At 65.8% G+C, this 27817-nt stretch overlaps 3 protein-coding genes across 15 annotated transcripts in view; all 3 read right to left on the bottom strand.

The window, feature by feature from the left end:
• Window positions 1-404: 404 nt before the first annotated feature.
• On the bottom strand, window positions 405-2877 carry NHLRC4 (NHL repeat containing 4). 2 transcript variants are annotated; one of them, XM_030924470.1, is made up of 2 exons: window positions 2799-2877; window positions 405-2412 (listed from the first exon to the last, which is right to left on the bottom strand). In XM_030924470.1, exon 2 carries the CDS (start codon window positions 2175-2177, stop codon window positions 1464-1466), a length of 714 nt encoding a protein of 237 aa, XP_030780330.1. In that variant the 5' UTR covers window positions 2178-2412; window positions 2799-2877; the 3' UTR covers window positions 405-1463. The 2 variants fall into 2 exon arrangements, with proteins under 2 accessions (XP_030780330.1, XP_030780329.1); XM_030924469.1 differs by having other exon boundaries at window positions 405-2387; window positions 2799-2868.
• Window positions 2878-4467: 1590 nt separating this feature from the next.
• Window positions 4468-6899, bottom strand: PRR35 (proline rich 35). The gene is made up of 2 exons (XM_010381830.2): window positions 5784-6899; window positions 4468-5343 (listed from the first exon to the last, which is right to left on the bottom strand). Exons 1-2 carry the CDS (start codon window positions 6863-6865, stop codon window positions 4710-4712), a joined length of 1716 nt encoding a protein of 571 aa, XP_010380132.2. The 5' UTR covers window positions 6866-6899; the 3' UTR covers window positions 4468-4709.
• Window positions 6900-15372: 8473 nt separating this feature from the next.
• The window catches only part of CAPN15 (calpain 15), a 28376-nt gene continuing 15931 nt past the window's right edge, over window positions 15373-27817 (bottom strand). For 8 of the 12 annotated variants that reach the window (XM_030924741.1, XM_030924736.1, XM_030924731.1 and 5 more), the window contains 11 exons: window positions 21635-23105; window positions 20534-20742; window positions 20255-20438; window positions 19812-20035; window positions 18682-18807; window positions 18446-18598; window positions 17894-18055; window positions 17581-17810; window positions 17340-17506; window positions 17036-17247; window positions 15373-16656 (listed from right to left, as the gene is read on the bottom strand). In XM_030924741.1, coding sequence (XP_030780601.1) covers window positions 16479-16656; window positions 17036-17247; window positions 17340-17506; window positions 17581-17810; window positions 17894-18055; window positions 18446-18598; window positions 18682-18807; window positions 19812-20035; window positions 20255-20438; window positions 20534-20742; window positions 21635-23083 — 3294 coding nt within the window. In that variant the 5' untranslated portion in view covers window positions 23084-23105 and the 3' untranslated portion in view covers window positions 15373-16478. Of the gene's footprint in view, window positions 16657-17035; window positions 17248-17339; window positions 17507-17580; window positions 17811-17893; window positions 18056-18445; window positions 18599-18681; window positions 18808-19811; window positions 20036-20254; window positions 20439-20533; window positions 20743-21634; window positions 23106-24610; window positions 26609-27817 lie in introns of those variants that run through there. The other 4 variants (XM_030924740.1, XM_030924734.1, XM_030924732.1 and 1 more) reach the window with 4 other exon arrangements.

Raw genomic sequence — 27817 nt, forward strand, 5'->3', positions numbered from 1 at the left:
TGGCCCCAGCGTTCCGCGGCGCAGCGTGCCCGCCCCGCCCCCAGGCCCGGACCTCCCGAGCCAGCCTCTGGGCCGCCAGCCCTCCGTCCGCTCGGTTTCCTCGCCTGAGAAACCGACTGGACCTGGCCTTCGTGGAACCCGGACCCCGCCTTGCTCCCAGCCTCGCCAGGTGGACAGGTCCTCAGGCCCTGCGGGATTCCAGGAGGGTCCCGGCCCCAGCCCGGTCCCGCCCCGCTCACCCTGCTGTCTGCAGAGGGGCCGCCCCCAGATCCCCAAGGCCAGTGGTGCCGGGAAGTTTGAACCCTGGTAGGACCAGCCCAGAGGCTGCCGCCAGCGATCGTCAGGAGGGAACACACAGGCGTCCAGCGCCTCCCGATCCCGGGAACAAGACCCCAGCCCAGACCTCAGCAGCAACTACGTTTATTGAGCACCTAACTATATTGCCCAGTTAATCCCCCACCCACAGGACCCAGACATTTCAGGGGTGATGTCCTGTGATACAGGGGAGCCCCACCTCCCCACCCCACAGGGGTAGGGCCAGACACCATCCCCTCCCAGCTCCCTCCCCTATACAGGCCCTTCCCTGGACCCCAGACCCACGGAGTAACCCAGACGCCTCTCCTTTCACGCCTCATTGCCCCACTTGTAAAATGGGAGGAGAGGGTTAGACCCCTGTTTTTTCTCAGTTTTCTAAAGCAGCAGGAGTCTCTCCTTGCAGGAAGGCTCCCCCAGGCCCTCTCAGCACAGCTGCACCATAAGCACGGAGCTGTTTGTCCCTATTTACAGAATGAAGGCCCAGACAGCTTTCATTCATGGGGACGTGGAATAAAAGGCATCCGGGGTTCAGCCAGCCATTGGCCTCCAGACACTCCAGGGTTACCTCCCCCTTACCTCTGCCAGGCCCAGAGAAGCTACTGGAGACTCAGGACTCTAGGTCGCTCTGAGGTTGGGGACACTTCGGGTCTACACCCCTGCCCCAGGCCACCCCGCCCAGCCCAGCCCAGCCACACCCTCCCTGCCTGTCTGCCTCTGATTGGGAGGCCTGGGCGGGGGCACCTGGCGGGAGGGCCTGCCTAGCTGTGTGCCAGCAGCTGGCCCGGGATCTCAAGGCTTCAGCTGCCAGCCCCAAAGTCCAGGCACAGGGTCTGAGTGGGTGTGGGGGGCATGAATGCAGGGCCCAGGGCACTGAATGGGGACAGCAGAGAGCGGCCCCAGCAGGGGAGGCTGCAGGCCTGGCAGGGGCAGCCTGGGAGGCACTGACTCTGGGCTGCCCCTGAGATCCGGAGCCTCGCCATCAGGAGAACTCGAGCCCAGCCCAGGGCCCAGCCCAGGGGGTGCTGGCATCAGGCAGGCAATGCCCATAGTCTAGAGGCTCCACCTACCCTGAGGACTCCTCCCACGGTGATCCAAGGGCCTTGGAGCTGGCCTCAGGCACAGGAGGCCTGTTCCAACCCAGCCTCAGGTCAGGCCAGCTCCTTGAGGCCCTGGTACACCTTGATGGAGTTGTCCTTGGCATCAGCCACCAGGAGCTGGCCCTGGGGTGCACAGGCCACTCCCAAGGGCTGCCCAAGCCCCTCCGACACCAGGCAGATGGGTGGCCCAGCCCGGGGAAACATGGTCACTTGGCGCCTCTGCTCGTCTGCTACAATAATGTTGCCCTCTGAGTTGGAGCAGATGCCTGCTGGGCAGCCGAAAGTGTGCCCCGTCCAGCCCCCCAGGGAGCCCAGGGGCTGGTGGGCACTGCCAAACAGCCTCACATCCCCAAACTCCTCACTCACAGCAAGGCCCCCATCAGGCCCCGGGCCCACCCAGCAGGGGCCCTCCAGACCCAGCATGGAGGCTGGGGCCAGGGGCTCCCAAGCAGGGCCCAACGTGAAGCTGTGCACAGCCCCGGGCAAGTAGTCTGTCACCAGGAGGCGGCTGAGGGCATCCACAGCCAGCCCTCGGGGAGACAGGAAGGTGCCCACTGTCACCCAGCGGCCTCCGGGGTCCCGGACTGTGTGCTGGAGGGCATGGACAGCCCCATGGATGGGATCGCTGACCACCACAAGCCCTGACACTGTCACAGCCACATCCTCTGGAACAAAGGCCCCGGTGCCCGGAGTGCAGCAGGGCAGGAGGCAGACAGGGCGTCCCTCCAGATCCAGCACGTGGACACAGGGTGCAGCCCCGGCCATGAGGAAGAGCAGGCCATCGGGGGAGCAGTGCAGGCCCCGGGGCCCTCCTGCAGCCCCTGCGGGCACCCGGATCCGCCCAAGCAGCCGGGGCTGCTGGGAGCCAGGGGAGTCTCTAGGCAGGTCCAGCGTGAGGTGCAGACAGCCGGAGGCCGGAGTCCAGTCGGTCGGAATCACCGTCTCAGCTTCTCTGCAGCTGGATCACGTTTGGGGCTGCAAGACAGAGAATAAGGCCCCACTGTGTGTGGGAATGGCAAAGTCACTCCTCCAGTGCCCTCCTATGAGGCTGGGTCCTCCAGGTCCTGAGGGTGTGCCTGACCCCCAAGCCCAGTGGCCACCTAGTGTCTGGGTGCCTGCAACTCGAGTCTGGGAGACACATGACCCATGGAGCGCGCTGTGGGTTTTCCCCTGAGCCCCAGATGCGCTCACGGGCATCAGACAGATAAGCAGCATTTCTCAAATCCATCTGCCTACGGAACCCCTTTCTACCTGGGGGTCACCCACACATAGCCCTTCTACCTGAGCCCCCAGGTCAGGGAGACTTCTGACCCCTTGGGGCGAGGCAGCCTGTTCTGAGGGCCTCCACCTGCCCCACCAAGAGAGGCCAAGGGAGGGGTCTCTTACCTGGGGCCAGTCTCGCTGGGCCCTGCTTCGGGGCTGGGTGGCTGCAGCCTCTGTTGTTGGAAACTAGAACGGAGGAAGTGGGAGGAGCTACTGGCAGGGATGCAGCTGGGCCGGGTGGAGGAGGGAGAGCGCAGTCTCAGGCCTCGGCCCGGAAGCTTCTATGAAAGAAAAATCAAGTCTCCTGACGACTCCCCATGCTGCGGTGTTCCTGCCTCTGCACCTCGTTGCAGCCTGCACCCTCTGCCCCGACACTATTCCCACGTCCCCTGCACGGCCGGATGCCATGCAGCCCACCCCCCTTCAGGGGGTCCCCCACGGTCCCCCCACAACCAGCAAGCTCATTATCCGAGTGGCAAGGCAGCCCCAGGCCACCACCCCCAAGCAGGGCCCTTGGGTCTGGACCACGGGTGGGTGACCTGCTGGCTGAGGCACGCTCCACAAGGCCTGTCCTGACAGCGAAGAAGGTCATGCATGTCTCCACACCTGGGAGACGGGTACTGTTGCCCCCAGCAAGGCCATGCTCACCTGTCTGCCCAGTGGGGGTGAGAAACTCGGGGGCAGTGGACATATGGGGTACAGTGGACATGGGTGCGGTGGACATATGGGGTGCTGTGGGCATATGGGGTGCGGTGGGCGTGTGGGGTGCGGTGGACATATGGGGTGCTGTGGACATGTGGGGTGTGGTGGGCGTGTGGGGTGCGGTGGACATGTGGGGTGCGGGGGCTGAGTATAGGGAGTCTCCCTCAGAGTGGGGACTTGAGAACACCTCCTGGCTGCCCAGGACTCCCTGCAGCCCCTCCAAGAAGCCTCTGGGTAGAGGGGCCCAGCTAGGACCTGTCCCCACAGCACTCCGTGCCTGGCCGGGCAGCACCCCAGCTCTGGCTGCCCCAAGGCGGTGGGTGCCGATGCTATCTCCCTGGCAAGGCAACACCCCAGCTCTGGCTGCCCTGAGGCAGGGTAGGGGCTGATGCTATCTCCCTGGTAGTTAATGGGGCCCGCTGCCAGCCTGCTTGGACTGGCCCCAGCCCGGCCGGCCCAGCTCAGCTCAGGAAACCAGGTGCAGCCAGGAACTGCTTCTCCTCCTGGGGGGTCAGCGTGGGCTCCAGGGCCCATTCCAGGGTGGGCGTGGAGGGTTTGGCCAGCTCCCCCAGGAGAGAAGTGATTTGCTGTGGGGGTCCTGGGCACCCCTCCCTGCCTGCCCATCCCCTGCCCGTGGGAGGGCCAAGCCAGGCCACGCCGGGAGGGAGGCAGTGAGCCGTGAAGGCCGATACCTATCTGGGCTGCAGGGGCTGGCAGAGGCCAGCAGAGCCCATGCTGGGTGAGCAGCCTCTAGCCACACAGCCTCGGGGTCGCCGTTTAACCGCTGGAGAGCTGACATTAGAGCTGCCTTGCTGAATTCAGAGGCGAGAGGATGCTCAGGGGTCCGTGCCCACCCCGGACACAGGCCAGATCACACGCCTCTCCTTGCTCAGCTCCTGACACTGATGTCCCGCCCACCCCCAGACCCCAGCCCCGCAGGGAAAGCCCAGCCCACAGGAGAGGGCCGAGCCTGAAGACAGAGGCCCGGGAGGACTGCTGCCCACCCAGGACTCCCAGGCCAGGACACTTCCTTAGGGGGTGTCCAGTCGGCTACACTAGGGCCCCAAAGGAAGGAGGCCCAGACAGCGTGTGTGAAGAGTTTTCCATTTTAATGTCCACAATTGTGATCAATAAATAACTGTGACCTCCCGTGTCCCTGTGTGGCTCCAGGGACAAGCGCTGGCCACGGCCCGTGGGGTCTATCCACATGCATGCGGGGGTGGGGCAGGTCCCAGGCCTTGGCCATGGGGCTGGAGCAGGTGAGGGGCGGGGGCCGCAGGAGAGGGGCCGGCTCGCTGTGGGCAGAGACAGACAGACCTCAGGCGCTGCTGGTCAGACCTCGGCGCCCCGGGGGCTCTGCAGGCCACAGACAGCCTCAGGGGTCTGGGAACTCCCTGTGGTAACACAGGTACCCCAGCCACTGCCAGGAATGACAGGGTCATCTGAGGCCGGGAGGGGGAGCCCCGGGGGTGGGACGCTGGAGTCGGCCTCACACTTTGTGGTGTGGCCGGAGAAGGGTTGGGGTGCTGCAGGGCCCAGCATGCTGGGTGGCTCGGGGGTACCCCTGGTCAACATGGGACTCAGCTCAGGCTGCCCCCACGCCTCTCCGAGAGCCTGGGGTCCCTTGGCAGGGGCGCGTTTCACAGAGAGGTCGAGGGGTGCGTCGGGTGGCCTTGCAGCCCGCTCCAGTGCCCGGTGGATGGTGAGCAGCTCCAGGCGGATCTTGCCCAACTGCTCCCGCAGGGGTCTCGGGGCCAGGCCCCCTGCGGGCCCCAGCTGCCCCAGCCGTCGTTCCACCCTCGCGTAGTCACCGAGGGCCCGGGTCAGGTCTTCACCCACGTGCTCTGGGCTTCCCGGCACTGGGCCCCGTGGCTGCGGTGGGAGGGGGCCCTCGGGGCCGGGGGTCTCAGGGCCGCCTGGCTCCCTGTCCTCAGACCACAGCGTCACAGAGGGGCTGGTGGGCAGGCTGTGGGGTGGGAGCCGGTCAGGAGGCCACACTGCCCCCACAGCGCCTCCGGCCCCAGCCCCACTCCCCTCATGGCCTCTGCCCTGCGGCCCCAGCCTAGAGCCTGGGCTCTCCTGGAGACCCCGAGAACCCCAAGCTGGATCTCAGCTCTCAGTTCCCCTCTGTGGCCTAGAGCCCACTTTCCCAGCAACTGAGCTCAGGACAGACCCCAGCCACCATGCCCAGCCGCGGGGCCCAGCCACCCAGCCGCCATGCCCAGCCACCCAGCCACCATGCCCAGCCACCCAGCTGCTATGCCCAGCCGCCATGCCCAGCCACCCAGTCGCCATGCCCAGCCACCCAGCTGCCATGCCCAGCCGCCATGCCCAGCCACCCAGTCGCCATGCCCAGCCACCCAGCCCCTCCATCCACCTCAGGAACCGGGAGCCCAAGACGCCCACCTGCTCCGGGAACAGAACCTCGTCAGGTTGGGGGGCGCCTTCGGGAGCTCCAGCCTGCTTCCCAGGGACAGCCTCCTCCTGGTGTCACTCTGGGCTGCCCGCTCCAGCTCCCCCTCCTGCCCTGGGTCCCTGGGGGTGACTCGGGGCCACGGCCCCAGCCCTGGAACTGGCACCTTCAGCAGACCAGGAACCAGAGTCCCAGGGGGGCTCTTGGGGGAGACAGGGGCCTTGGCAAGGGCAGCTTTGCCTGCTGGCAGCCCCAGAGTGTGCTCCAGAAGCAGCGGGTAGTACAGGCGGGGGCCCAGGGTGGGGCGCTGAGGGGGCTGCGCAGCTGGGAAGGCCGCAGCCGGGGGCAGCAGGGGGCTGGCTGAGGCCAGGAAGGGCACGTGAGCCGCAGCGGCCAGTGAGGGCCCCAAGAAGGAGCAGAGGCCTGGGCTGAGCGGGTAGTTGATGCCCAGCAGAGACAGGTGGAGGCTGTGGGCCTCAGGGAACTCCCCTGGGGCAGGCGGGGGATAGCAGGGGAAGCTGCCCTCAGGGCCCGCTGACGCCACATCCCCTGCAGCCATGCCCCTTGGGCTCCCTCCCATCCCCAGCTTCCATGACTCAGGCAGGAGCCCACTGGGGCCAGGACCCTTCCGGGTGGCCCCAGCCACAGGGAGTGGTGGCCCTGGGGACCCCTCAGCCCTGGGCTTGGGGCCTCCGCCGCGGTGCAGGGAGCGGACATCAGCGACCACGAGGTCAGGCGTGGGGACAGCATCCAAGGGCTGCGCTCCCTGGGGTTGCCTGCCGGGCTCGGGCTCCTCGGGGCGGTCTGGAGTGGGTGCGCGGGGCCTGGGTGTGGCGGAGCCGCGGCGGCATGCCCAGGCCGGGGAGTCCAGCAGCAGCGAGAGGGAGTCCTTGCAGAGGCTGTACTTCATGTGGTTGTAGAGGTGCGACTTCTCCAGGCAGGTGAAGGGGCACTGGAAGCATTTGTAGTTGTAGGGTTTGCCCCAGGGCCGCGGGATGTAGTGTGGCTTCTTGGGCTTCCGAGACCGAGCCCTCGCCCCTGTGCCTACGCGGCATGAGCCCGCCTCCCGTGACATGGCAGACTGCTATGGGGCAGGGCTGGGCACCATGGCCACCTGTAGATGGGGCCACAGTCAGTGCCAAGCCTGCCTCTGACTAACTCCCCACTGCTCTCCATCCAGGGCTCCCCCGGCTCCAGGGACAGGAGCCTGGGTGCCCCGCCCTGCACCACCCCCAGCCCCATCCTTCAGCTCCTCCCCACACACACTTCCAGGGTGTCAGCAAAGTGCAGGGCACCAAAAAAAAAAAGCAAAGTCCAGGCCCCGAGCTGCATCTGACTGCGATCAGCAGTACGTCATTTCTGAGTGTTAAGTGATGCCTAAGCAATATTGGAAAGGCACACCAAAACGGTGTTCATTGCTTCTCCGAAATTCCATTTTAACTAGGCATCCTTTATTTTATCGGTTGACCCTACACAAATCCCCACCCTGAGGCTGGCCAATTTCTAGGAGAATTCAGCCCACACCCATCTCCCCACAGCATGTGCGTGGCTAAAAGAATCAGCGTGACCAGGGCTCACTCTGGGTAGACGTCAGCCTCCTGGTCTCACTCCCTCCAGCAACCCCGGCCCCTGCCGATCTGCCTGCCCCTGTTCAAAGCCGAGGAAAAGGCACTGAGACGAGACACCAACAGAAGGGCCTGTGTGGGATGATGCTGCGTGTGCACGTGTGTGTGCGTGAGCGCACATGTGCGTGTGTGTATGCATGTGTGTGCGAGTGTGCGTGCATGTGCGTGCCTGTGTGTGTGCATGTGTGCATATGTGTGCATGTGTATGCGTGTGCGTGTGTGCATGTGTGTGCGTGTGTGCATGCATGTGTGTGTCTGCGCACACGCACAGAGCCTGCTCCAGCAGGGCGTCAGGTGGGCACTGGGAGTCTCTGAGGGGGTCAGTCTCATGTGGGGCCAGGCCAGGCTGTGGGGAGTGGACGTCCCAGCATGGCCCCACGGCTCAGCCACCTGCTCAGCCCAGCTCCATCTGGGTGGCTTCAGGCAGGTCAGTGGCCGAGCCTGCAGCGGCCACACTCAGCCAAGACCCGCTCCTCCCCACGCCCCACACGGCGCTGGTATGCACGCCACACTCCATCTGGGCTGCCACCTGGGCTGTCCACCGCCCCAGCACGCGCCTGTGTGGGGTGCACAGCCCACAGGCTCACATGGAGCCCTCACCCAGCGCCCAGAGAAGCCACCTCTGTGCCACCTGAGCTCAGAACAGAGCCTGCCACCAAGTGCGGGGCCCTGGCTACACACACATCACACCTCATCACGGTTGACATGGCTGCTTGTCTGTGATAACACACTCACTGCACACCCAGGTGTCGGGGGCTTTCCAAACCACTCCAACACAGCACTCACGTACTCACACAGGCCCTACACACCGACTCCCCAGGACACACGCAGACATGGCTGGGAGTCACACCCGTGGTCATGCATGGCCGGTAGGTTGAGCAGGGTAGGGCTGGGGCAGTGCTGTCTGCTGCCCCCAAAACACTGTGTTGGTACCGTTGGGGGGACGATCAACATGGCTGGAGAGGTCCACTCGTCCAAAGGCTTGGGGCCCTGCAGGGGGGTCACGGGTTGCGGGGGCAGGCAGAGGCTGACCAGCTGGTTTGTGGCTGAGACAGGGTGGGGGTCGGGAGGCAGGGGCTGGGCCAGGAGAGGACCTGGGGCTCCCTGAGGGACTGCAGACCCAGCCTGGACCCGGTGGTGGGTGCAGAAGCGGTCCCTTCTCCCTGCCTGCCGCCCCCCCACCCCATGTGGATGACAAATGGGTGTGGGTGCTCCGGCGACAAAGGCAGCTGTGCCGGGCCATCGATCACCCAGCCCTGGGAGCCACACAGCTGTGCCGACTGATGCCACAACGCATCCCACCTCCCAGCAGGGACTGGGGGCTCCTGGGTCAGGGGCTTGTCCGAGGGGCTGTCTCAGCAGCTGCTGACCCCATGGGGACCCGGAGGATGCCTGGCACCCACCTGGTGTGTGTACACAGAGCAGAAGACACCCCCGGACAGCAGCCACACGCACACACAAAGGCACACGCACGCACACGCACTCACACGCTCGTCCCAGCCCGACCGGGCAATCGCTCCCCGGGCAGCCAGCAGCCCTGTGCCAGGCCCCGACACCCAGCCCCACTCACCTTTCTCTGTTTGGGCAAGAACCGGTGGTATGGGGGGCACAGGTACCCCCCAGGGCAAGAGAGGGCACCCAGCAGCCGGGGACCCTGACTGGCCACCCGCAGATCCCGCTACCCCCTGGGAACGCGGGGCTCCCCACACAGGCGGGTGCGGAGAGCGCGAGGTCAAGGCTCCTGCCCCAGACCCCAGACCCGGGCCCTGCCCTCCCCGCCTGGCCCCTGAGGGCGGCCCTCCCTCCCCTCGCGCTGCTCCTGGACGCCGAGAAGAGGGTGGGGGGGACCCGGCCGCCCCTAGCGCCCCCCACACGCCTGGCCACCCGCCACCCCCGCGCCCCGCGTCCAGTCGGCCCCGCGAAGCCCCAACTTGCCGCCCCCGCGGTTCCCGCTGCTCCTACCTGCGCCCGGCCGGGAGCAGAGCCGCCAAGTCTGTGAGGCCGCGCGTGGGGCGCAAACTTCCCGCCCCTCCCCGCCCCGACTCGGACCACGCGGACGCGCTGGGGATCTGAGGGGGGGACGCGGCTCCCGCGGAGGAAACTGAGGCCCGGCGCCGGGAGCCGGACCCCCGGACCCGCGGTCCCTCGAGCGGCAGCGACTCCCGCAGCCTCTGCCGCCGCCCGCGTCCCCCCGACGCCGCTCGCACCTCCCGAAGTTGGCGGCAGAGGCGGGCGCGCGTGCGCCTGGGCTCCGGGCTCCGGGGGGCGCCGCGACCTCCGACTGCGCTCGCGGCGGGAGGGAAGGAGCAGCCCCCGGCCCGAACACCGCGCCCCTCCTCCCGCGCGCCCCCCGCCGCCCCCTCGTGCGCACTCACCGGCCTTGTGCGCCGGGACCGGCTCAGCTCTCGGGGTGCGCGGTGGCGCGGCCGGGAGCCCGGGAGGCAGTGCCCGGAGAGCGGCGCAGGTGTGCGGTGGAGTCAGGGGCGCCCGGCACCTCCCTCCCCCGTCGCCCGCAGGCTGCCGCGGGGGTGCGCAGAGGCCGCCAGGTCTCCCGGGTCCCCGCCGCGGCGTGATGGGTGTCAGCGGCACGGGGCGCGGGAGAGGGGCCGTCAGCGCTCATCCGTCAGGGCTCTGGCCCTGAGAGCCACAGGCCCACCCAAGCCAGGGCTCGGGGGGCTGAGCCCCAGGACAGCGGGACCGCGGACTGAGCCAGCGGAGCCAGGCTCCTTTCCTTGCCCTCCCTGGGCGAGCCCTGCCCTCCGTGCTCTTTTCCTCCAAACAGGAGGCTGCCCGGACCGGCCCCTCGCACCCCGCCCTGCCGGCTGATGGCCTCCACCTGGGGCTGGTCTCCAGGCACCCTCCCCCTTCCTGGATGCGGACCCCTCCAACCCTCACTCCCGGCTCCCCTGGGAGGTGCCTCAGGGCTGCCCCACCAGGCCACGCACTTCCCTGCTGTTTGAAAGGCCCCTCCCCACGGGAGTCCCCTCCTGAGAGGACCTGGGGCGGTGGAGGTGAGAAGCAGGGCCGGGGACGGGCCTGGACCCCCAGCCACACCATGAAGCCCTTTCCCCAGTGTCCTCCTGGCCAGGGCTGCTCCCAGCCCCACCTCCCCGGCTGCACCAAGTTCCAGCATAAAGGCTTGGAGCCCCACGGCCCAGCTGGGTCCTAGGAGAGAGTCACCGGACGGGCCTGCTGCCTCCCAGACGCGGACGCAGGCATGGCTGGGGCAGAGCCCCTGCCTTCACTCCGGGGAGACGTCCTAACCCTGACGCATGTGATGGGCGGCCCTCTCCGGGTATCCAGCCAGAGAGGAGTGTGCTACTCCCCGCTGGCTCTGAGGCAGCACAGGGAGCCCGACCCGCATGGCTCCCCAGGACCTGGGGCTTCCTGCAGGCTCAGCTGCGGGCTCCGGGGCTGTCCCCAGCTCAGGTCGGGGTCAGGGGTGCCTTGGGGAAGAAGGGAGGACCCCACGGGACTTCTGGGTGTCACCCCTCAAATGGGGCTGAGAAGAGAGCCCAGCAGCATCTCCCTGTGGTCCTGGCCGGGCTGCTGGCAGAGCTCCCTGGTGGAGCACACCCAGGGTCCATGAAAAGCAGTCCCTGGTTCTGGGGTGGGCGTGGGGCTCTGTCTCCCTCCTGCCTCCATACCACCTTCCTGACACAGCCGCCCACGCCCGTCTGAGGGAAGTCCCTGGGGTGGGGCAGGGGACTGGGAGGGGTGCTGTGGATGGCAGAGCATGCCAGCCTTCTCTCTGCCCGCCTGGCCTGGCCCAGCTGACCAGCTGACCGTGCAGGCAGCTCCGGGCCGGGAGACAGCTTGGACTGCCGTCACGCCAGCAGCCCCGTGGAGAGCGGGGGCCAGGAGGCCGGCTGCTTCCATACATAGACCCTACTCTGGACGTGTTCAGCCGAGCACTGCCCCGGGAGACTAGGGTCCAAGGTCACCCTGACACCGGTAGTCCCTCACTGGCCAGCCCGAGATTGACCCCTCTGAAGGTCTGGAAGAGGCCACAGCTGACAGCACAGGAGACCAACTGGCCGGAGGCTCTGGTCATCGTCCAGGGAAAGGAAAATAGGGACCAGGGAGCCCTGGTCTTGGCACCTAGATCTCAGCGTGCAGGAAACAAAACCCAGTTGAAGCTCAGGGGACCAAGGAGCCCCAGAGGCGGAACAAGGCCATGAAGGAGCTCCCCGCCTCTCACCACCGATGGGCCTTTGCAGAAGTTTGCATGAGAAGAGAAGAGGGGCAGCCCCCAGAGGAGCCCAGGGGCACAACTTGGACGTGTTTCTGGCCTCCCGGAAGGGCTCTGGCAGCGAGGATGAGGGGCCCTGCACTTGCTGGTGGGGGTCCTGAGATTCAGCCGTACGCGGGGTGGGGGGTGAGGGGCGTGTGAGGCCAGTACCTTGTGTGCCCAGATGACTGTTCCCATTACGAACAGCCAGGCGAGGCCGGGTCGTCAGCGCCAGCACCCCCCACACACAGGGCCGCCTGGGCACGTCAGCTTCTTCACTGCGGCTATGACCCACTTGCTGGGGCCCAGCCCTTGCACACTGGGCTGACTTTGGGTATGGAGAGGTGGCCTCTGCTTCCTGAGGCAGTGACTGGGACTCTGTTTTGGCACCTGTGCCCCCACCCCATCAATTTCCTGGGCCACGGCCCCCTTCTGCAGAATGGGCGGTGAGGTGCTCCGTCTCCGGGCACTTCTGCTCCAGTCCTAGTGGGTGCCCTGATGTCTCCTTAGCCCGTCCCAGTGCAGGGCGGGATGGGGACCCCATGGCCCCTCCTTCTGCCTCCAGCCAGAAGCTCATTTTGGCCATTAACCTCTTCTGCCCGGTCTGCCCACGGCTGCCTGCCTGTCACCTCCATTAACACTGGGACTGTGTGCCCGGGGCTCACGGGCAGGATGGAGAGCTGGGCTCAGGGAAGGCAGTGGAGGCAGTGCTTGGCATGGCCAGTGCCTGGGGGCAGGCCTGTCTCATCCCCTCAGCATCGACACACAGCCAGCGTCGGGACAGGTGCAGGGGCCGGGGCGCCTGCAACCGCGCAGTGAGGGCAATGGCAGGGCTGGAGCCAGGCTGGAGGCCCCACGCAGGTCCTGAGACTGGCGTATCCAGTGGCAGCAAGTTGGAGCCCCCATGTGGGATCAGTACCTTGCAAGGTGCCTGGTCACAGCTGATGTCTGTCTGTTCAATAAGGGACCCCAGGGCCTGTGGCCACCTGAGCACTTCAAGAACCCCAGGTCTACAGAGCACAGGCCTCCCGAGGGCTTCCTCCTTCCAGCCCACTCAAGGACCCCTGCTTGAGAGGGGCAGCCCGGCCTTGGCCGAAGGGGTCATGGCCACACGTGAGGGCCCTGAGCACCAGCCTGAGGCTGCCAGCCTTGAAGGGCGGGTACACAGTGGTGGTGTGGGGGGAGAACGGAGGGGGCTGGGCACCCCAGTGGGCCAGAGTGCCCAGGACAATGGCCCAAGGGTGGGGGGGCACACAAAGAGTCTGCGGAACTCTGGGGTCCATCCACCTGAGGGATCCTGTTAGGAGGTGCCTGAATGGGTCCCTGGCTCCAGGAGTCTTCTGGCTCCAACGCTCTGCATGCAGCTGTACCAGGCAGAGTCCTCCCTAGCAGCCCCGACCGTCCCAGAGTCCACTCCAGAGAGTCCCCTTCCCACCCGCCGCCCGGCTCTGGAAGACCCCAGCTGGGCCCTTCCCCATGCACTGCACTCTTTCACGGACATGCCAGGTCACTGGCCACCCTGGGCCGGGTGTGGGGCTGACCCTCTCTCTGTGTGTCCTGAGCCTCTGGGACAGATGAGGGTATGGGATGCTCCTTGGAGGACCAAGCTGCTGTAGTGGGAGTGAGCCCGTTCCAGGAGGCTGAGATGCAGACTGACAGAGGGGGCAGCCGGCCAGGCGGGTGGGACGGGAGGCTCAGGCTGCTCGAGCCCCCACCGGTTCCTGAGCCTGGCACTGACCAGCAGCGCCCGGGGCCGACAGCAGCCATATGTTGGGAAGAGGAGCTGTGTGCGTCTCTCTTCGGCCCCCGGGGCTGGCCTTCCTGGGCCTGTCATGGATGATTTTTCCCGCCTGAGTGGCAGGCGGGCTGGTGGGCGGGGTGGCGGGGCCTCCAACTGGCAGGTGGGGGCGGTGGGGTCCCATGTCCAGCCCCCCTGTAGCCCTCAGCACCAGGGCTGGCCACTCTTGGGGTAGATCCAGGTCCTGGGCCTTGGCCTCCCACCCCCACAAACCTCACTGTGCACCCCTAGCCTGCCGTGGCCACCCCCACCCAGGTCTGGGTTGGGGTCCTGGGGGAGCCCTGGCCGGCCAGTGGGGAGCGGGCACTCCTGCTAGGACATGGGCGGGCAGCCAGGGGTCCACACTGGGCAGCCGTGCGCCCCGGGCAGGCAGGAGAGGGCCTGGAGCCGCAGCCCAGTCAGCCTGGAGCCCAGAACTGTGGAAGGAGGCGAGGAGGCCACGGCTAATTTGTACACTAAGTGCTTCTGACAGGGATGGCTCATAAGTGAGAACTCGCCACTGCCCGCCCCAGGAAGGCCACTGTGGCCAGCAGCGCCAACAAGAGGGGCCAGGAGAGGGCACCGTGGGGGCACAGGGCTGGCATAGACCAGACACACCAGGGAGATGGTGCTGTTGGTGGGGGTGAAACCCAGGAGGAAATGCGGGGGAGGGGAGAGGCCTGCACAGAGAAGGGAGGGGAGGGTTGAGCAGGGGCCGGGCTGTGTCAGGGAGGAGGCAGCCCTGACAGCTGCCCCCAGGGTCTGCCCCGCGCCAGGGCTGTGTGTTCTGCCCAGCCAGTCCTCCCTGCTGCCTGCAGGACGCTCGTACCTATTCCCCTTACCTGCTGCCAGCCGCCTACTCCAGGTCCCCACTGTGGCCCCGGCCCAACACCTGGCAGGGTCTGGGCTGTGGGAGCCCAAGTCCTCTGTAGATGCCTCCCCTTTCCCTCACCACCTCCCTGTTGGAGCTGCCCCCGGGGGGTTTCAAGCTGAGAGGAGGCTGCTGGCTGGGCCAGTGGGGACTCTGGGCAGCTAAAAGGGTGGGCACGGACCCCTTGCCTGCTATGGAGACTCCTGCCCACGAGGGTCCTTCTCGTGGGCCTCTGTCCTGGGTCACCGCAGGGCTGGGGCGGCAGAAATCAGAGAGGTGGGTGGCGGTGGGAGTGGGGCCAGGGACAGAGGAGCTCTTGGGAGGAATGGGGGTCCCAGATACCCTAGGGCTGGACAGAGCCAGCTCTATGTCAGACAAGAGTGGGTGCGAGCCCGGCCCCCACCCACAGGAGGAGTGTGGTGTGGCCACGCAGGCGCGGAACAGCAGGGCAGGCGTCCGCTGGCACCGAGGTGAGATGTGTTCTGGCAGCTCCCCGCCGCCCGAGGCCCGCCCGGAGCCAACACTGCTGGTGGCTTTAATTGCTTTCACATTCGATACGCTGCCCGTGACAGCCTCTTACCCTGCGCCGGCCGCACCCCAGCCCCCAATTCCGTCCAGGGAGACAGCAGAGCCTCCGACCGGGCTCTTTGATCAGCAGCACTCGCGTGGGGGCAGAGGCCATCCTGGGATGAGGCTGGGAGGGGACAGGAAACTTTTCTCCCCACATGCCCCTCACTCCATCTTTTCCTGCTGGGTGACTGATGGGTTCAGAAAGGGCCCCAGTGCGGATGCTTCGCTGGGAGAAGCTGCACGTGCTGCTCTCCTGTCTGCCCAGTCCTTCCTGGCCCTGGGGCTGCGGCCCCTGCTCCCACCCAGTCACTCCGTCCTTCCTGGCTGCGTCTACCTGGTAGGGCCGGCTGCCCATTAAAAGCTTGTGAGTCACCCCACCACGGCCATCTCCACGGGCCCCCATCTGTTCACCCGCCCGGGATGCCTGGGCAGGGCCTATCCCTCGGACCAGCAACCTCTCTGCCCTACCACTGGGCCCTGGACAGAGCAACAGCCGGAGGGGGCGTGATTACAAAACAAAACGCTTTTATTTGGTCCATTGGAGCCTGAGTCGGAAGCCACTGTGGAGAATCCTATCGTAAAGGAACGGTGCTGACAGTTGATAAAATAGTCTCTGTGTCGCAAGAGCTGGCCATATTTACAGGGTTAAAAATATTCACAGCTCAGAGTACAGGGAGGCCAAAGGGGAGTGGGAATGTTTCTCCAGGTGTAACAGCCCCGGAAGCCCCTGCCAGGGTACGAGGGGGAGTGGGGGCGGGGCTGGCCCGCTGCCTGGGGGTGAGGGGCCAGGAGGGCCAGGTGGGGACGCAGGAAGCTGGACTCAGACGTCCACACGCTCCTGGGCTTCTGTGGGGAGGTGGGACCGGCTGAGCCCTGCCGACGTCCATGATGGACTGGGGTCCCTCTCTGTGGCAGGGCCGGGCCAAGGGACAGGGTTGGCTGAGGAGCCTGCTGGTCCTGGCCTGCGCCGCAGCAGTGAGCGGTGCTGAGAACTGGTGCCCACCCACAGCGGGTCTGGCGCCCGCCTGCACCCGGTCATGGCTTCGATCCTGGCGGGCGCAATTGCATAGTGTCGCTGCGGGGTGGCTGGCCAAGGGCCCCTCCTTCTGAGACAGGGACCGCCCTGGGACTTCCCACTCCACACCAGGGCTCCAGGGACCCCGCTTGCCCCGTGGGGAACAGGGACCCGGGCTCTGGGGGAAAACTGATCTTATGCCCCATGAGGGGTCGTCCCTGATCCCACCCAGATTTGGTTTTGCGGACAGAGCTCTTGGCTGCCTCCCCCACAGGAGACTGTGAGTCCACAGGGAGGGGCAGCCTGGCCTCGGCCCCCCGTCGGGTGTTGGGGCTGGCAGGTGAGTGGGGCTGGTTCACAGCCCGTCTGGTTCGAGGTATTCTGCGTGGTGGCCGGGAGGCCTGGCCAGGCGGGCTGTGGGTGCTCAGGGAGGGGAGGGAGGGGGCGGGAGGCCCATGGGAAGCTGCGCACTGGGCTGGCAGCTCCCTGGGCAGGGTCCTGAGATTCTGGTTCAAGCGTCCTCTGTCGGGGTCTCCCTCATAAAGTGCGTGTGGGGGGTGGGGGTCCGTCTGCCACAGCCCCTGCCCCGGGCATGGTGGTCACAACGGCCGGGGCCCATGCAGACCGGCGACTTCTGGCGTGAGTGGGGGGCTGTGGGTCCCCTTGGAGGCTGTCCAGTCACTGAGAAAGGCCTGGGCTGCCTTGCGATGTGCCAGGCGGTGGGTGATGGAGAAGCCAGCATTGCCCTCCAGCTGGGACAGGATCACCAGGACCTGCCTAGGGGAGGGGGCTGGTGAGGACCGGGGAGGGTGGGGGGGGGAGGGGACAGCGCTGCGCCCACCGGTGCAAGGGCAGAGGCAGGAGGGGGGTGACAAACACCCGTACAGGGGTGGGGGCAGGGGTATGGGCACACCCGAGCAGGGGTGGGGGTATGGGTTGGGTGTGGGTGCAGTGGGGTGGGGGTGGAGGCAGGGGTATGGGCACACCCGAGCAGGGGTGGGGGTATGGGTTGGGTGTGGGTGCAGTGGGGTGGGGGTGGAGGCGCACCGTGCAGGCGTGGGGCAGGTGTGGGGGCGGGGCGGGGACACACCTGTGCAGGGGTGGGGGCGGGGCGGGGGTGCACCTGTGCAGGGGTGGGGGCAGGGCGGGGGCGCACCTGTGCAGGGGTGGGGGCGGGGTGGGGGTGCACCTGTGCAGGGGTGGCACGCTATCCTGGGTGCGCAGGCTGCCACGTGTGGACACCACGTTGAAGCTGTCGGTGCAGTCACACTGCACGTGCAGGTAGGCCTTTGGGTGCCGATTCTCCACCACCACGATGAGCCCCGCCCAGCCGTGTGTCAGGTAGTAGCAGGTCATGCCCTCACGGCCCTGGGCACAGGCACAGCAGTTGTGGGGCAGGGCAGGGGCTGGGGCAGACTCCCCCTGCCCCACGCCACCCTCCCCTAGGACCTCCCACCCACCTCGTGCCGCTCTCCGCGGCTCTCGGTGAGCAAGATGATGGCGTCGGCCAGCGTGGTGGGCTGAGCTTCCACAGGCTCCACCATGACCAGCCTGGAGCTGTACACAGCCAGCACGTGGCCCGGCGGCTCTGGGGAGGCTCTTGGGACCCCTGCCGAGGGGCTGGAGGCTACAAGGAGGGGCGTGTGAGCTGCAGCCCTCCCTGTGGGCCTGGGGCATGAGCCTGGGGTAGGGGGCACGTACCCTGGGGGGCAGGGGCGCCCGGCGGGGGCGGCCCCCAGTGGTTGAAGGCGCAGCACACCACTGCGTACTCGCCAGGCTCCAGCATGACGTCGCAGCTGACAAACTTCTTGACCGCGCGCTTACTGTGGGCCAGGAGGCGGCCCAGGCTGAGGTGGCCACCGCTGCCGAACGTGGCCCGGAACACCAGGATGCACAGGTCCAGCAGGTGGCTGTCCACTGCGTCCGAGCGCCTGCGTCAGACACCGCGGGCTGGGGTCACGTGTGGCCATGGCCGCCAGCCCAGCCCAGCCCAGTGCGGCCCCACAGCACACACCTGCTGCCCTCCTGGAAGAGTGCGAACTCCAGCGAGGCCCGCTCCAGCACCGTGAGCGCTGTCACCCCCACGGGTGCACTGGCCGAGCTGGGAAAGCAGCCCTGCACCCGCGCCTCCTGCCAATCCGAGTGCACCTTACAGATGTCCACAGAGTCGAAGTACCTGGGGGCAGCGGGAGGACTAGGCCCTGAGCCCAACGCAGCCCACACCTCCATGGCTCAGCTCCTGGCGCAACCACAGGCCAGTGACCCCAGCGGTGCCAGCTGCTCTGTCACCGTCCTCTTGCAGCCCGGCCCCTGGGGGCCCATCCCTGAGGCCTACACTAGAAGCCCTCCAGGGGTGGCTCTTCAGGGCTCTGGGCTCTGCTGATCTGGGTGGACCTGGATTCTGAGGTCAGCACCATCGAGCTTTAGCCCCAGGTCCCATTTGGGTTGGGCCACAGACAAGCCGTCCCCACCCCAGGTCAGCAGGAGGGACAGGCTTGTTCTGCAGAGAAGGACCTGGCCCTGGGAGGGCGGCAGCAGCGCGCACACTGCCCCACGGCTCTGATACCTGACAAAGTCGCCATACTCCATCCAGAAGACGCCCTCACTGCTGCCGTGTGGCATGAGCTCGCCACGCAGGTGACCCGGCCAGTGCGGCCACTCGTCAGACCAGCTGCCATTCCAGGAGAAACGGCCCCATGGGTTTCGGAGCCGCAGAAGCCTGCAGACCACAGGGCTGAGGATCAGAACAGCACTGCCCGTGGCTCATCGGCACCTGCCCACCCTCAGCCAGCCCGGCCCTACCTGGTGCCCTGGACATCTCGAACATCCAGGATGGAGTAGGCATGGCGGGGGCGCAGGCCCAGGCTCTCGTAAGCCGAATCGTCCACCTTCATGTTGCCCCCGCCACAGGAGGCACCCATGAGGAACCTGTGTGGCAGAGAGGCCCTCACTGACCAGGGGCCTCACTGACTGGGGCCCTCACCGACTGGGGCCCTCACCGACCGGGACCCTCACTGACCGGGGACCCTCACCAACCGGGGGCCTCACCGACCGAGACCCTCACCGACCAGGGAACTCACCGACCGGGACCCTCACCGACCGGGGGCCTCACCGACCGGGACCCTCACCGACCGGGGGCATCACCGACCGGGACCCTCACCGACCGGGGGCCTCACCGACCGGGGGCCTCACCGACTGGGGACCCTCACTGACCGGGGCCCTCACTGACCAGGGGCATGGCTGACTGTGGCCCTCACTGACTGGGCGCATGGCTGAGAGGGGCCCTCACTGACTGGGGGGCCTTGCTGACTGGTGCCCTCACTGACCGGGGCCACCTGGGCAGGCAGGTACAGCAGAGGAGGGCCCACGCCTGCCTGTAGGGAGCATGTGAAGTGTGTTCAGGAGGCTCTGGACCAGCCCCCTCCACCGTGCCTGAAGCACACAGGGCCTGAATTAGGGGTGGCACGCTTGGGTCCCCTGGAGGCCTTGTGGGGCTGGCTCTGGGCTCTGTGGCTCCCAGGCGGGCGGACAGCGGCACTGCCCAGGGTCAGCTGAGGAGGGCTCCGGGAGCTTCGAGGTGCTCGCACCGGGCCACTCTCAGCAGGCCTCCAGGGCTCAAGGCACAGACCCGCTGACCAGGCTGTGGCCAAACTTAACACGCCCCTCATGCCTGCCCTGAGGGGGTGACAGCATCGGGCTCGCCCCACAGCCTGGGCCAGGATGTGGCCTTCCTGGCATGAGAATGCCAGCTCCAGACCCACCCAGGGAGGGGGAGGTGATGGGGGCTGTGGCCTGGCCACATGGGGTCAGCCCATGCTGGGGCACCTCGTGGACGCAGAACCGGGTCAAGGTGCCACCAGCCCCACGTCTCCCACCGCTCCGCCTCGCCTCTCCTCCCAACGCGGCTGACCACACAGTGCCCCCCCTCTTACCCAGCCTCCTTAGAACTCAGCATTTTGGCCCAGATGAGGTCAGTGTCAACAGGCTCCTCGCGGGGGTTAGTGGAGCTGACCTGCAGCGCCAGGCTCTCGCAGGGGGCGCCGGTGAGCGTGGCCAGGCCTTCGATGGCACGGCCCGCCTGGAGCGCGAAGTAGGAGCCATGCAGCTTGGCCAGTGCCTTCTCGATGAGGGCCACCCACAGCTGCTTCCGCTGCGCCTGCAGAGGGCCGGGGTCAGAGGCCACCCCACCCAGTCCCATTACCCCACAGCTGCTTCCACTGCACATGCAGAGGGCCGGATCAGAGGCCACCCCTGCTTGCCCCCCCACACTACCCACCCTGTGAGAAGAGGAGGCAGCTGGCCTTGTTTGTGGGGCAGGGGGGCCGGGGTCAGAGGCTGCCCCTGCCGCCTGCGCACACCCCGCACGCTGCCCCACCTGTGAGAAGAGGAGGCAGCCGGCCTCATCGCAGGGCAGCATGTCATCCACCAGCACCGTGGTCCACGTGCCATCCTTACACAGCCGCACCTGGTAGGCGCCCTCTGCACACAGGCTGCGCGTGACCATCACCCGCTCCACCAGGTCCGGCCGCTCTGCCAGCACCGCCAGGGCGCTTAGGAACCTGTGCAGAGCCTCAGGGTGACCTCGGGCAGCTTCGGGGGGACCACGGCTGGACGCCCGCCCACCGCCCCACCCCGGCCTTGGAGAGGACCTCACCAGCAGTTCCCCAGCAACCCCTGCAGAATGTCTGAGGGTCGCAGTGTGTGGAACACAGACCACGTAGCCCTGTGGTCCCTGAAGACGGAGCAGTTGATCTCCTGGGGCCGCAGCCACTGCCTCACGCGCTGCTGCACGCTGTCGCCCGCGGGGAAGCCCACAGACTCAGGCCCGGGAGGGAAGCTGTCATCCACAAAGCTCACGTTGTTCTGCAGAGACCACGGCCACGTGCTCAGGCTGGGCAAGGCGGCCTTGCTCCACCTGGCAGGGACAAGATGCCACCCAGGAGAGCACCCAAAAGCACTGCCTGAGCCCCAAAGGGACGGGTGGAGTATGGACAGCCATAGACTTGGCGCTCGGCCGCCCTGCCCTCTGTGGAGAGGCCCCTGGCTGGGGACAGGTGAGGAGCAGGGGATGTGTGGGCCCAGGGGGACAGCTCAGCCCCCAGTGGGAGGCTGCAGGGACAGGGGTGGCAGCATGGCTCTGGCCCTGGCCCTGCTGGGGAGGATGCAGGCCGTTCCCCAGTTGACTGTGGGTGACGCCATGCTGGACTCGAGGGTGGAGCACGGGCACATCCCGACCTCACACTTCACATCCCGACTTCACACTTCACATCCCAACCTCGCACTTCAGCAGGGTCTCCACGCTGCCCATGAGGGCAGAGTACGGGCACATCCCGACCTCACACTTCACATCCCGACCTCGCACTTCACATCCCGACCTCGCACTTCACATCCCGACCTCGCACTTCACATCCCGACCTCAGACTTCAGCGGGGTCTCCACGCTGTCCCTGGGAAGCCCTCGCCTCCCTGCGGCCCGAACATCAGACAGGGCTCTGGTGCCCTCCTGACCAAGGAGGAGGGCTGAGGGGGGTGAAGGTCGTGCATCTTGGTCATGAGCAAGGACCAAGGGTCAGGAGGCCAAGCTGGACCCCAGGGCCGTCGGGAGCTTGGAGCCTCGGGGTGGAGGGTGCTGCCCACCCCATCACATCTTAGGCCTTGCGGGCTGCTCCCCAGCCCACGGGCAGAGCCCAAAGCCAAGGAAGGGGAGGGCAGAAGCAGGAGGCTCAGGAGCAGGGAGAGGGTGAGGGGTGCCTCACCTCCCGGCAGAAGGCCACGATGTTCTCCCAGAGCGCCTTGGCCTCGCCTTCATCTGTCTGCCGCCGCTGCTCCACGTGCATGCTCTCCCTGCGCCTCAGGGGCGCGGCCCCCCGCCGCTGGGTCACCAGGAGCTGAGGCGTGTGGCAGGCAGCGCAGTGCTTGGCCCGTGGTGCGTTGAGCAGTGTACAGGCAGGGCAGGCCCACTGGCCCGGGCGCTCGGGCAGCACACGGGTGGCCTTCTGGGTCGTGGAGACCCGTCCACAGCCTCTGCCACAGGGGCCCGGCTTGTCCGCCCCGCAGTCAGGGCAGTGGGTGGGGGGCTCGCCGTGCTCTTGGAAGCCGTGCAGTTTGGAGCAGCCACAGGCCGAGCACCTGGGGGCCGCCGTGGGGTTCCTGAGCGTGCACTTGGCACATGACCAGGTGGTGAAGTCAGGGCTGGAGGGGCTGGCGGGCGTGTAACGCACGCTGTCTCCGGTCAGGTCGATGACGTCGCTGCCCGAGGTGGAGCTGCCGGCCTCTACGCGGCTGGAGCCGCCCTCCATGGCCTCTTCCTCCAGCACACTCAGCCGCTTGCCAGACAGCAACTCTGCTAGGCGGGCGGCCGCAGCCCAGCCCGAGCCCTGGGGGGGTCCCCGGCAGCCGGCAGAGGGTGATGGCTGGGCAGCCTCAGGCACCGGCGGCTGCAGCTGGGGGGGAACCTCACGTCGGCTGCGTGGCACGGGGTTGTTCTGCAGGGTGGACGAGAAGGGGCTGAAGGGCGGGACCCTGGGCGGCTCTGGCTCAGCAGCTGGACCCTGGCTGGTGGCTGGGGGGTTGGCCTCGGCGCCTTCCCCAGGAAGGCCAGGTGGAGGTGCGGCAGGCACGACGTGGAAGCCGGCCGGGGCCACCACTTCCGGGACCACCAGGGCTTCAGGAGGGATCCGTGGCAGCGAGAGCCTGCGTGGGCCCCCGCAGACAGAGCAGGAGCTGGCCACAGGCGTGTTGTGCAGCGTGCAACGTGGGCAGGCCCAGCTCCCTCTGGGCTCCGCCGGCCCCTCCTCCTCCTCCTGTTTCTCCTGCTCCTCCTCGTCCTTGTCCTTGTGTTGCCCCCTGGCGGGCTCCGTAGCCACCAGCCCCGCAGTCCTCACTGGACCTGCTTCCTCCTGGCAGCTGCCCTTGGGCTCCCCAAGGATGGCGGGTGGCTTGGGGAGGACTCCGTTGAGGACTGGCAGGAGGGCAGCTCCAGGTGCAGGCTCTGGGGTGAAGCCGCACACCTCGCAGGCCTCCTTGCCCAGGAAGTTGCGGAAGGTGCAGCGGGCGCAGGGCCATTTCTGCTCCTCCACGCTGAGCCGCAGGATGTGGTTGAGGTCGGGCTTGTGCCGGGGGGCCTCACAGATGGAGCACTGACGCTGGCCGGCCGGGTTCAGGAAGGTGCAGCGCACACAGGACCACTCTCCGGCCGTGGCCATAGACCCGGGCGAGTGGGTGTGGCTGCAAGGGAAGGTGCTCATCAGGGCCACCCTGTGAGGTCCTGAGCGCCTGGACCCCCCCCTTCTCTCAGCCTGGGGAAGGCACCGTCTGTGGCTGCAGAGCTACGGGGCTGAGAGCCTAGGGCTGAGCATTCGAGGCAGGTGGTGGTGGCGGTTGCCTCTGCCCAGAATGGATCCACGGCTCAGGGCCCCTCTTGCCCACTGGAGGCCTGGCAGACCCCTTGAGCCACACAGGATCCTACAGAGAGGGCTGAGCACCCCAAAGCCAGGCTGCTGTTCAAGGGCACTGCTTTCTCTGTCACCAGGCCTGTGGATGGCAGATGGCGGGGGGGCCTGGCCAGGCTCAGGACCAGGTCGTCCCGGGCGTGGAAGAGGTACTCAGACAGAAGGGCGGGTGGACGGGCAGGGGCCTGGGGAAGGCATGGGCTGTTCTGAGCAAGGGTCCTCCCCACTCCATAGCACAGCCTCTGATACAAACTGGCTGCTTTGCCTGGCAGAAAAATCAATTGTTCTTGTAAATATGGCATGAATCTTGTGCTCCATCTAAAACCTTTTGGTTCAGGAAGAAAGAAAACTTGCCTCTTCTTAAGAAGCAAAAAAACAAAGTCTCCGCAAGCAACACGGTTGTTTTGTGGAGCCGAGTGAACTCTGTGATGCTACCTTCCCTGCGCTCAGCCTCGCAAGGCGAGGGCCCTGAGCTGCCCCTGGCAGAGTAGACGGGGGTGGACTGTGCCCGGAGATGCTCAGGGCGTCCAGCTGGAGCAGAGAGACCAAGGCTCTCACAGTGGACTTCTGTGAAAAGCCCAAGCAATCTGCCTGCAGACAGCCAGGCATCTCCCCACCATCACCGACTCGGAGAAGGGCATGGATGCAGCTGTGGCCGGCGGGCTCCCGGCTGCACCTGCACAATCCCTGGCGTCTGGCCTGGGCCCCTGTGGGTTGCAGAGTGGCCATGACCTTTGCAGCCCTGACTCCGGGAGATGCCTTCACAGACTCTGCGCCCCTCTGACCGCAGGTGCAGGCAGAGGTGGGCTGGGCCTCCTGAGACACACCCTCCCTTTGGGCCTGTGGTTGTCACTGACTAGCAAGAACAGCGTCACAGGCTCCAGAGAGGAGAAAGAGAACCCAGGTCCCCATGACCAAAACATCGCCAGTGGGGTGTGCCTGCTGGGAGACACCTTTCAGAGCCGTCCTGGCAAAACCCAGGTGAGTCAGGAAGACGGCCTGCAGTTCAGGAGAGTTTCCATGAAGGAGGAACAAGGCCTAAAGTGCAAACCTGGCCCTGGGACACGGGTGAGGAGGGCGAAGGCAGGGCACAGCCCTTCTGTGGTTGGAGACTCTGAGTGGAGTGTCACCAACCCCGCAGTCTGCACTGTGCCGCCCTCTCTCGGTGGGCCGAGGTGGAAGGGGGTCAAGGGTCAGGGGTCAGTGGCAGGAGACCTCGGCGGGGCCCCCACCCTCCCTTCCCTTCAGCACAACCCCCCAGCCACTCCAGGCCACCCTCACCTCTGCAGGGCCTGGGCAGGTTCATGGGCTCAGAGACCTGAAACCCTTACAATAACTGTTTTTGGCCGTTAGAGATGGGGTCTGACTCTGTTACCCAGGATGGTGCAGTGGCTCGCGCACGGCTCACTGCAGCTGTGGCCTCCTGAGGCCAGACCACCAATGCCTGGAAGTAAAATGCTTGCGTCAGGAGCCCAAAGACCCAAAGCTAGGCCTAAGCAAAGCCCTTTCGGAATTCTCAACCCAGAACCCTCCTAAAGTCACAGCCACACATGCTCCGTGAGGCGGCCCCACTATCGTGGGACGGGCACCTTCAAAGGGAACGGGCTCAGGGGAGACAATGGGCTGCTCCTTCCTGCACAAAGGCCAAGTGGAATGGAAAATCGAGGCAAGTGTCCAGAAAATCCAACACAAAAGACCTGTGTGCCCCAGTTATCTGAATGTTGCCAACACTCAGCTCCAATTGAAAAGGAAGGTGATGAAGCCACTCGCTGTGTGCAAGACAGAGCCCACCCCGAAGCAGCCGGGACAGCAGCCCCCGGAGCATGGAGGCCACGGGTCTGTGACTGATGCAATCCCCGTCCTGGGAGGCAGCCTCTTTCTAAGGAAAAGCGAGGAGCAGGAAGCTGCATTCTGTCCCCCAGGGCCTCGGTCAAAGCCACCGGAGCCCCTGAGGCCACACTGAGAAACACAGATGCCCTGTCTGGCCCGGGCAGCCCTGCGACCTGTGCCCAGACAGCTCTCGGGACACGCTGAGGTGCCAGACTTGGTCAGAAGCTCCTCCTGCTGTACCCAGGGTGGGTGATGCCACGGGGGGCTCTGCTCAGTGCTCTGAGGGGCAGAAGTGGTGCCTCCCTCGAGCTGGGCTGCACTCTCCTAGGCTGGCCACAGCCCAGCCACTGGTCAGCCTTCCAGGTGGGGTCTACCCTTGTTGCCTCTCTGTCCTAAGCTGCCAGTGCCTGGCCCGTTGCTTAGTGATTGAGGGAGCGGAACCTGCGCTTGTTCCTCTGTGTCTGAAGCCGTTGGCCCGTAGACTACTGGTTTACTGATTGAGAGAGTCAGGCCCTGGCAGCTGTACAGGACCTCAGCCCCGTGCTGGCCACATGCTGTGGGGGAGACACAGACTGCATCTGGCTCTCCCAGGCTCCACCGGCCTGTGCACCACCCCTTCATCCATATGGGGGAGCGGTCATGGGACCACAGCACCTGCTCTCCTGGGGCGTTGGGAGAATTCAGCGGCCACCAGGGCAGCGAGCCGGGCAGGCAGCTCTTCAGTCAATGCCAGGGCTGCTGTGGCTGACCTTCCCCAGTCCCAGCGCCCTCTGTCGGAGCAGAGCAGGGGTCGCCTGTGCGTGCATGTGGTGGGGAGGGCTCTGTGTGTGGACCCCATCTGCCTTCCCACAGTCTGCTCTCCCACTGCTCTCTTGCTCATCTCTAGCCTGAGGGTCTCCTCACCATGCACCTTGGGGGCCTGCTTGCAGCAGCAGACAGGAGCTGCCTGGAGCTCAGGCCCCACAGCAGCGGGCCGTGGCAGGAGTGGCCACAGGGATGCCGACCCAGGGGAGGGCCCAGCAGGAGGCCAGGGTGAAAGAGAAAGAGCGATGTGGCGTCACCAGACACCACGGCCTGATCCTGCAGGCCAGATCCAAAGTCTGACACACACCCTACACGCCCGGCACAGCAGACCCCACGCCTGCCCCACTGCCCCGCCTCCCTCCCCGTAGCCAGAACCACCGCCACCACCAATAGTCCTAGGCCAGTCCCTGGGGATCCTGGGAGTGTGGCCTGAGGCCGCTGGGACCTGCAGACTGGAGAGGCCATCCTGAGGTCTGAAACTCCGCCCGATGCTCAAAAAGCAGGGGCTGAAAGTCCTCTGCCCTCTGGAAAATGAAAGGGAACAATTTTTTCTACATTTTTCTGTAAGTTTTTTTGAGACAGCGTCTCACTGTGTCACCCAAGCTGGGCTGTGGTGGTGCGATCACAGCTCACTGCACCCTCAACCCTCAAGCTCAGGGTTTGTATTTTTATTTTATTTTATTTTATTTTGAGACGGAGTCTCACTCTGTTGCCCACGCTGGAGTGCAGTGGTGCAATCCTGGCTCACTGCAACCTCTGCCTCCTGGGTTCAAGGGATTCTTCTGCTTCTGCCTCCCTAGTAGCTAGGATTATAGGTGCCCACCACCACGCCCAGCTAATTTTTGTTTTAGTAGAGATGGGTTTCACCATGTTGGCCAGGCTGGTCTTGAACTCCTGACCTCAGGTGATCCACCCACCTCGGCCTCCCAAAGTGCTGGGATTATAGGCGTGAGCCACCGTGCCTGGCCAATTTTTTTTTTTTTTTTTTAATTAACCAGCTGTGGTGGTGCACGCCTGTAGTTCCAGCTACTTGGGAGGCTGAGATGGGAGGTTCCCTTGAACCCAGGAAGTAGAAGCTGCAGCAAGCTGTCATCACACCACTGTACTCCAGTCTGCGTGACAGAGTGAGACCCTGTCTCTAAATAAATAAATAAGTGAATGAATGAAAAAAAGACAGGCATAGGTGGATGAGACAGGGAGAGAGGCCCCACAAGGCTGGCCACCAGGGAAACACAGATCAAAGCCAAGCAGACACCAGCTGCCACCCCCTGGGATGGCCAGAATCACAAGGACAGACAACAGCAGGAGCTGTCAAGGGCCTTGTGGGTGGGAACCAGGTGAGGCAGCCGCTGTGGAAGACGGCTTGGCAGTTCTTCAGAGCGTTACAGAAGTTCACCACACGCCCCAGCAATCCCACTCCTAGGTATTTATGCAAAGTAAGTGAAAATAGGTCCATGCAAAACCTCATAAAGAATGTTCACAGCATTGTCCACAGAAACCATGTGGAAGCAGTCCTGGTGTCCACGAACAGATAAACTGTGGTTTGTCCCGCAACCGAGCAGTCAACGAAACTGCCTCGGGCTGCACGTGCATGAACCTGGAGGGCACGGTGCCAAGTGAACAGGCCAGACACGGGGCCCCACATCCTGTGGCTCCACATCCACGCACCTTCTGCACAAGGCAAACCCAGACAGGAAGCTGGTCAGTGGCCGTCCGGGACTGGGGGTCCCTCTGGGCTGCGAGATGCTGTGATGCTGGACTGTGGGGCTGGGGGTCCCTCTGGGCTGCAGGATGCTATAACGCTGGACTGCAATGACGGCTGTACAACTCTACAAACGGCTAAGAGTGACCAAA

The sequence above is a fragment of the Rhinopithecus roxellana genome, chromosome 20 (genome assembly GCF_007565055.1).
Source record: "Rhinopithecus roxellana isolate Shanxi Qingling chromosome 20, ASM756505v1, whole genome shotgun sequence".
Lineage (NCBI taxonomy): Eukaryota > Metazoa > Chordata > Mammalia > Primates > Cercopithecidae > Rhinopithecus > Rhinopithecus roxellana.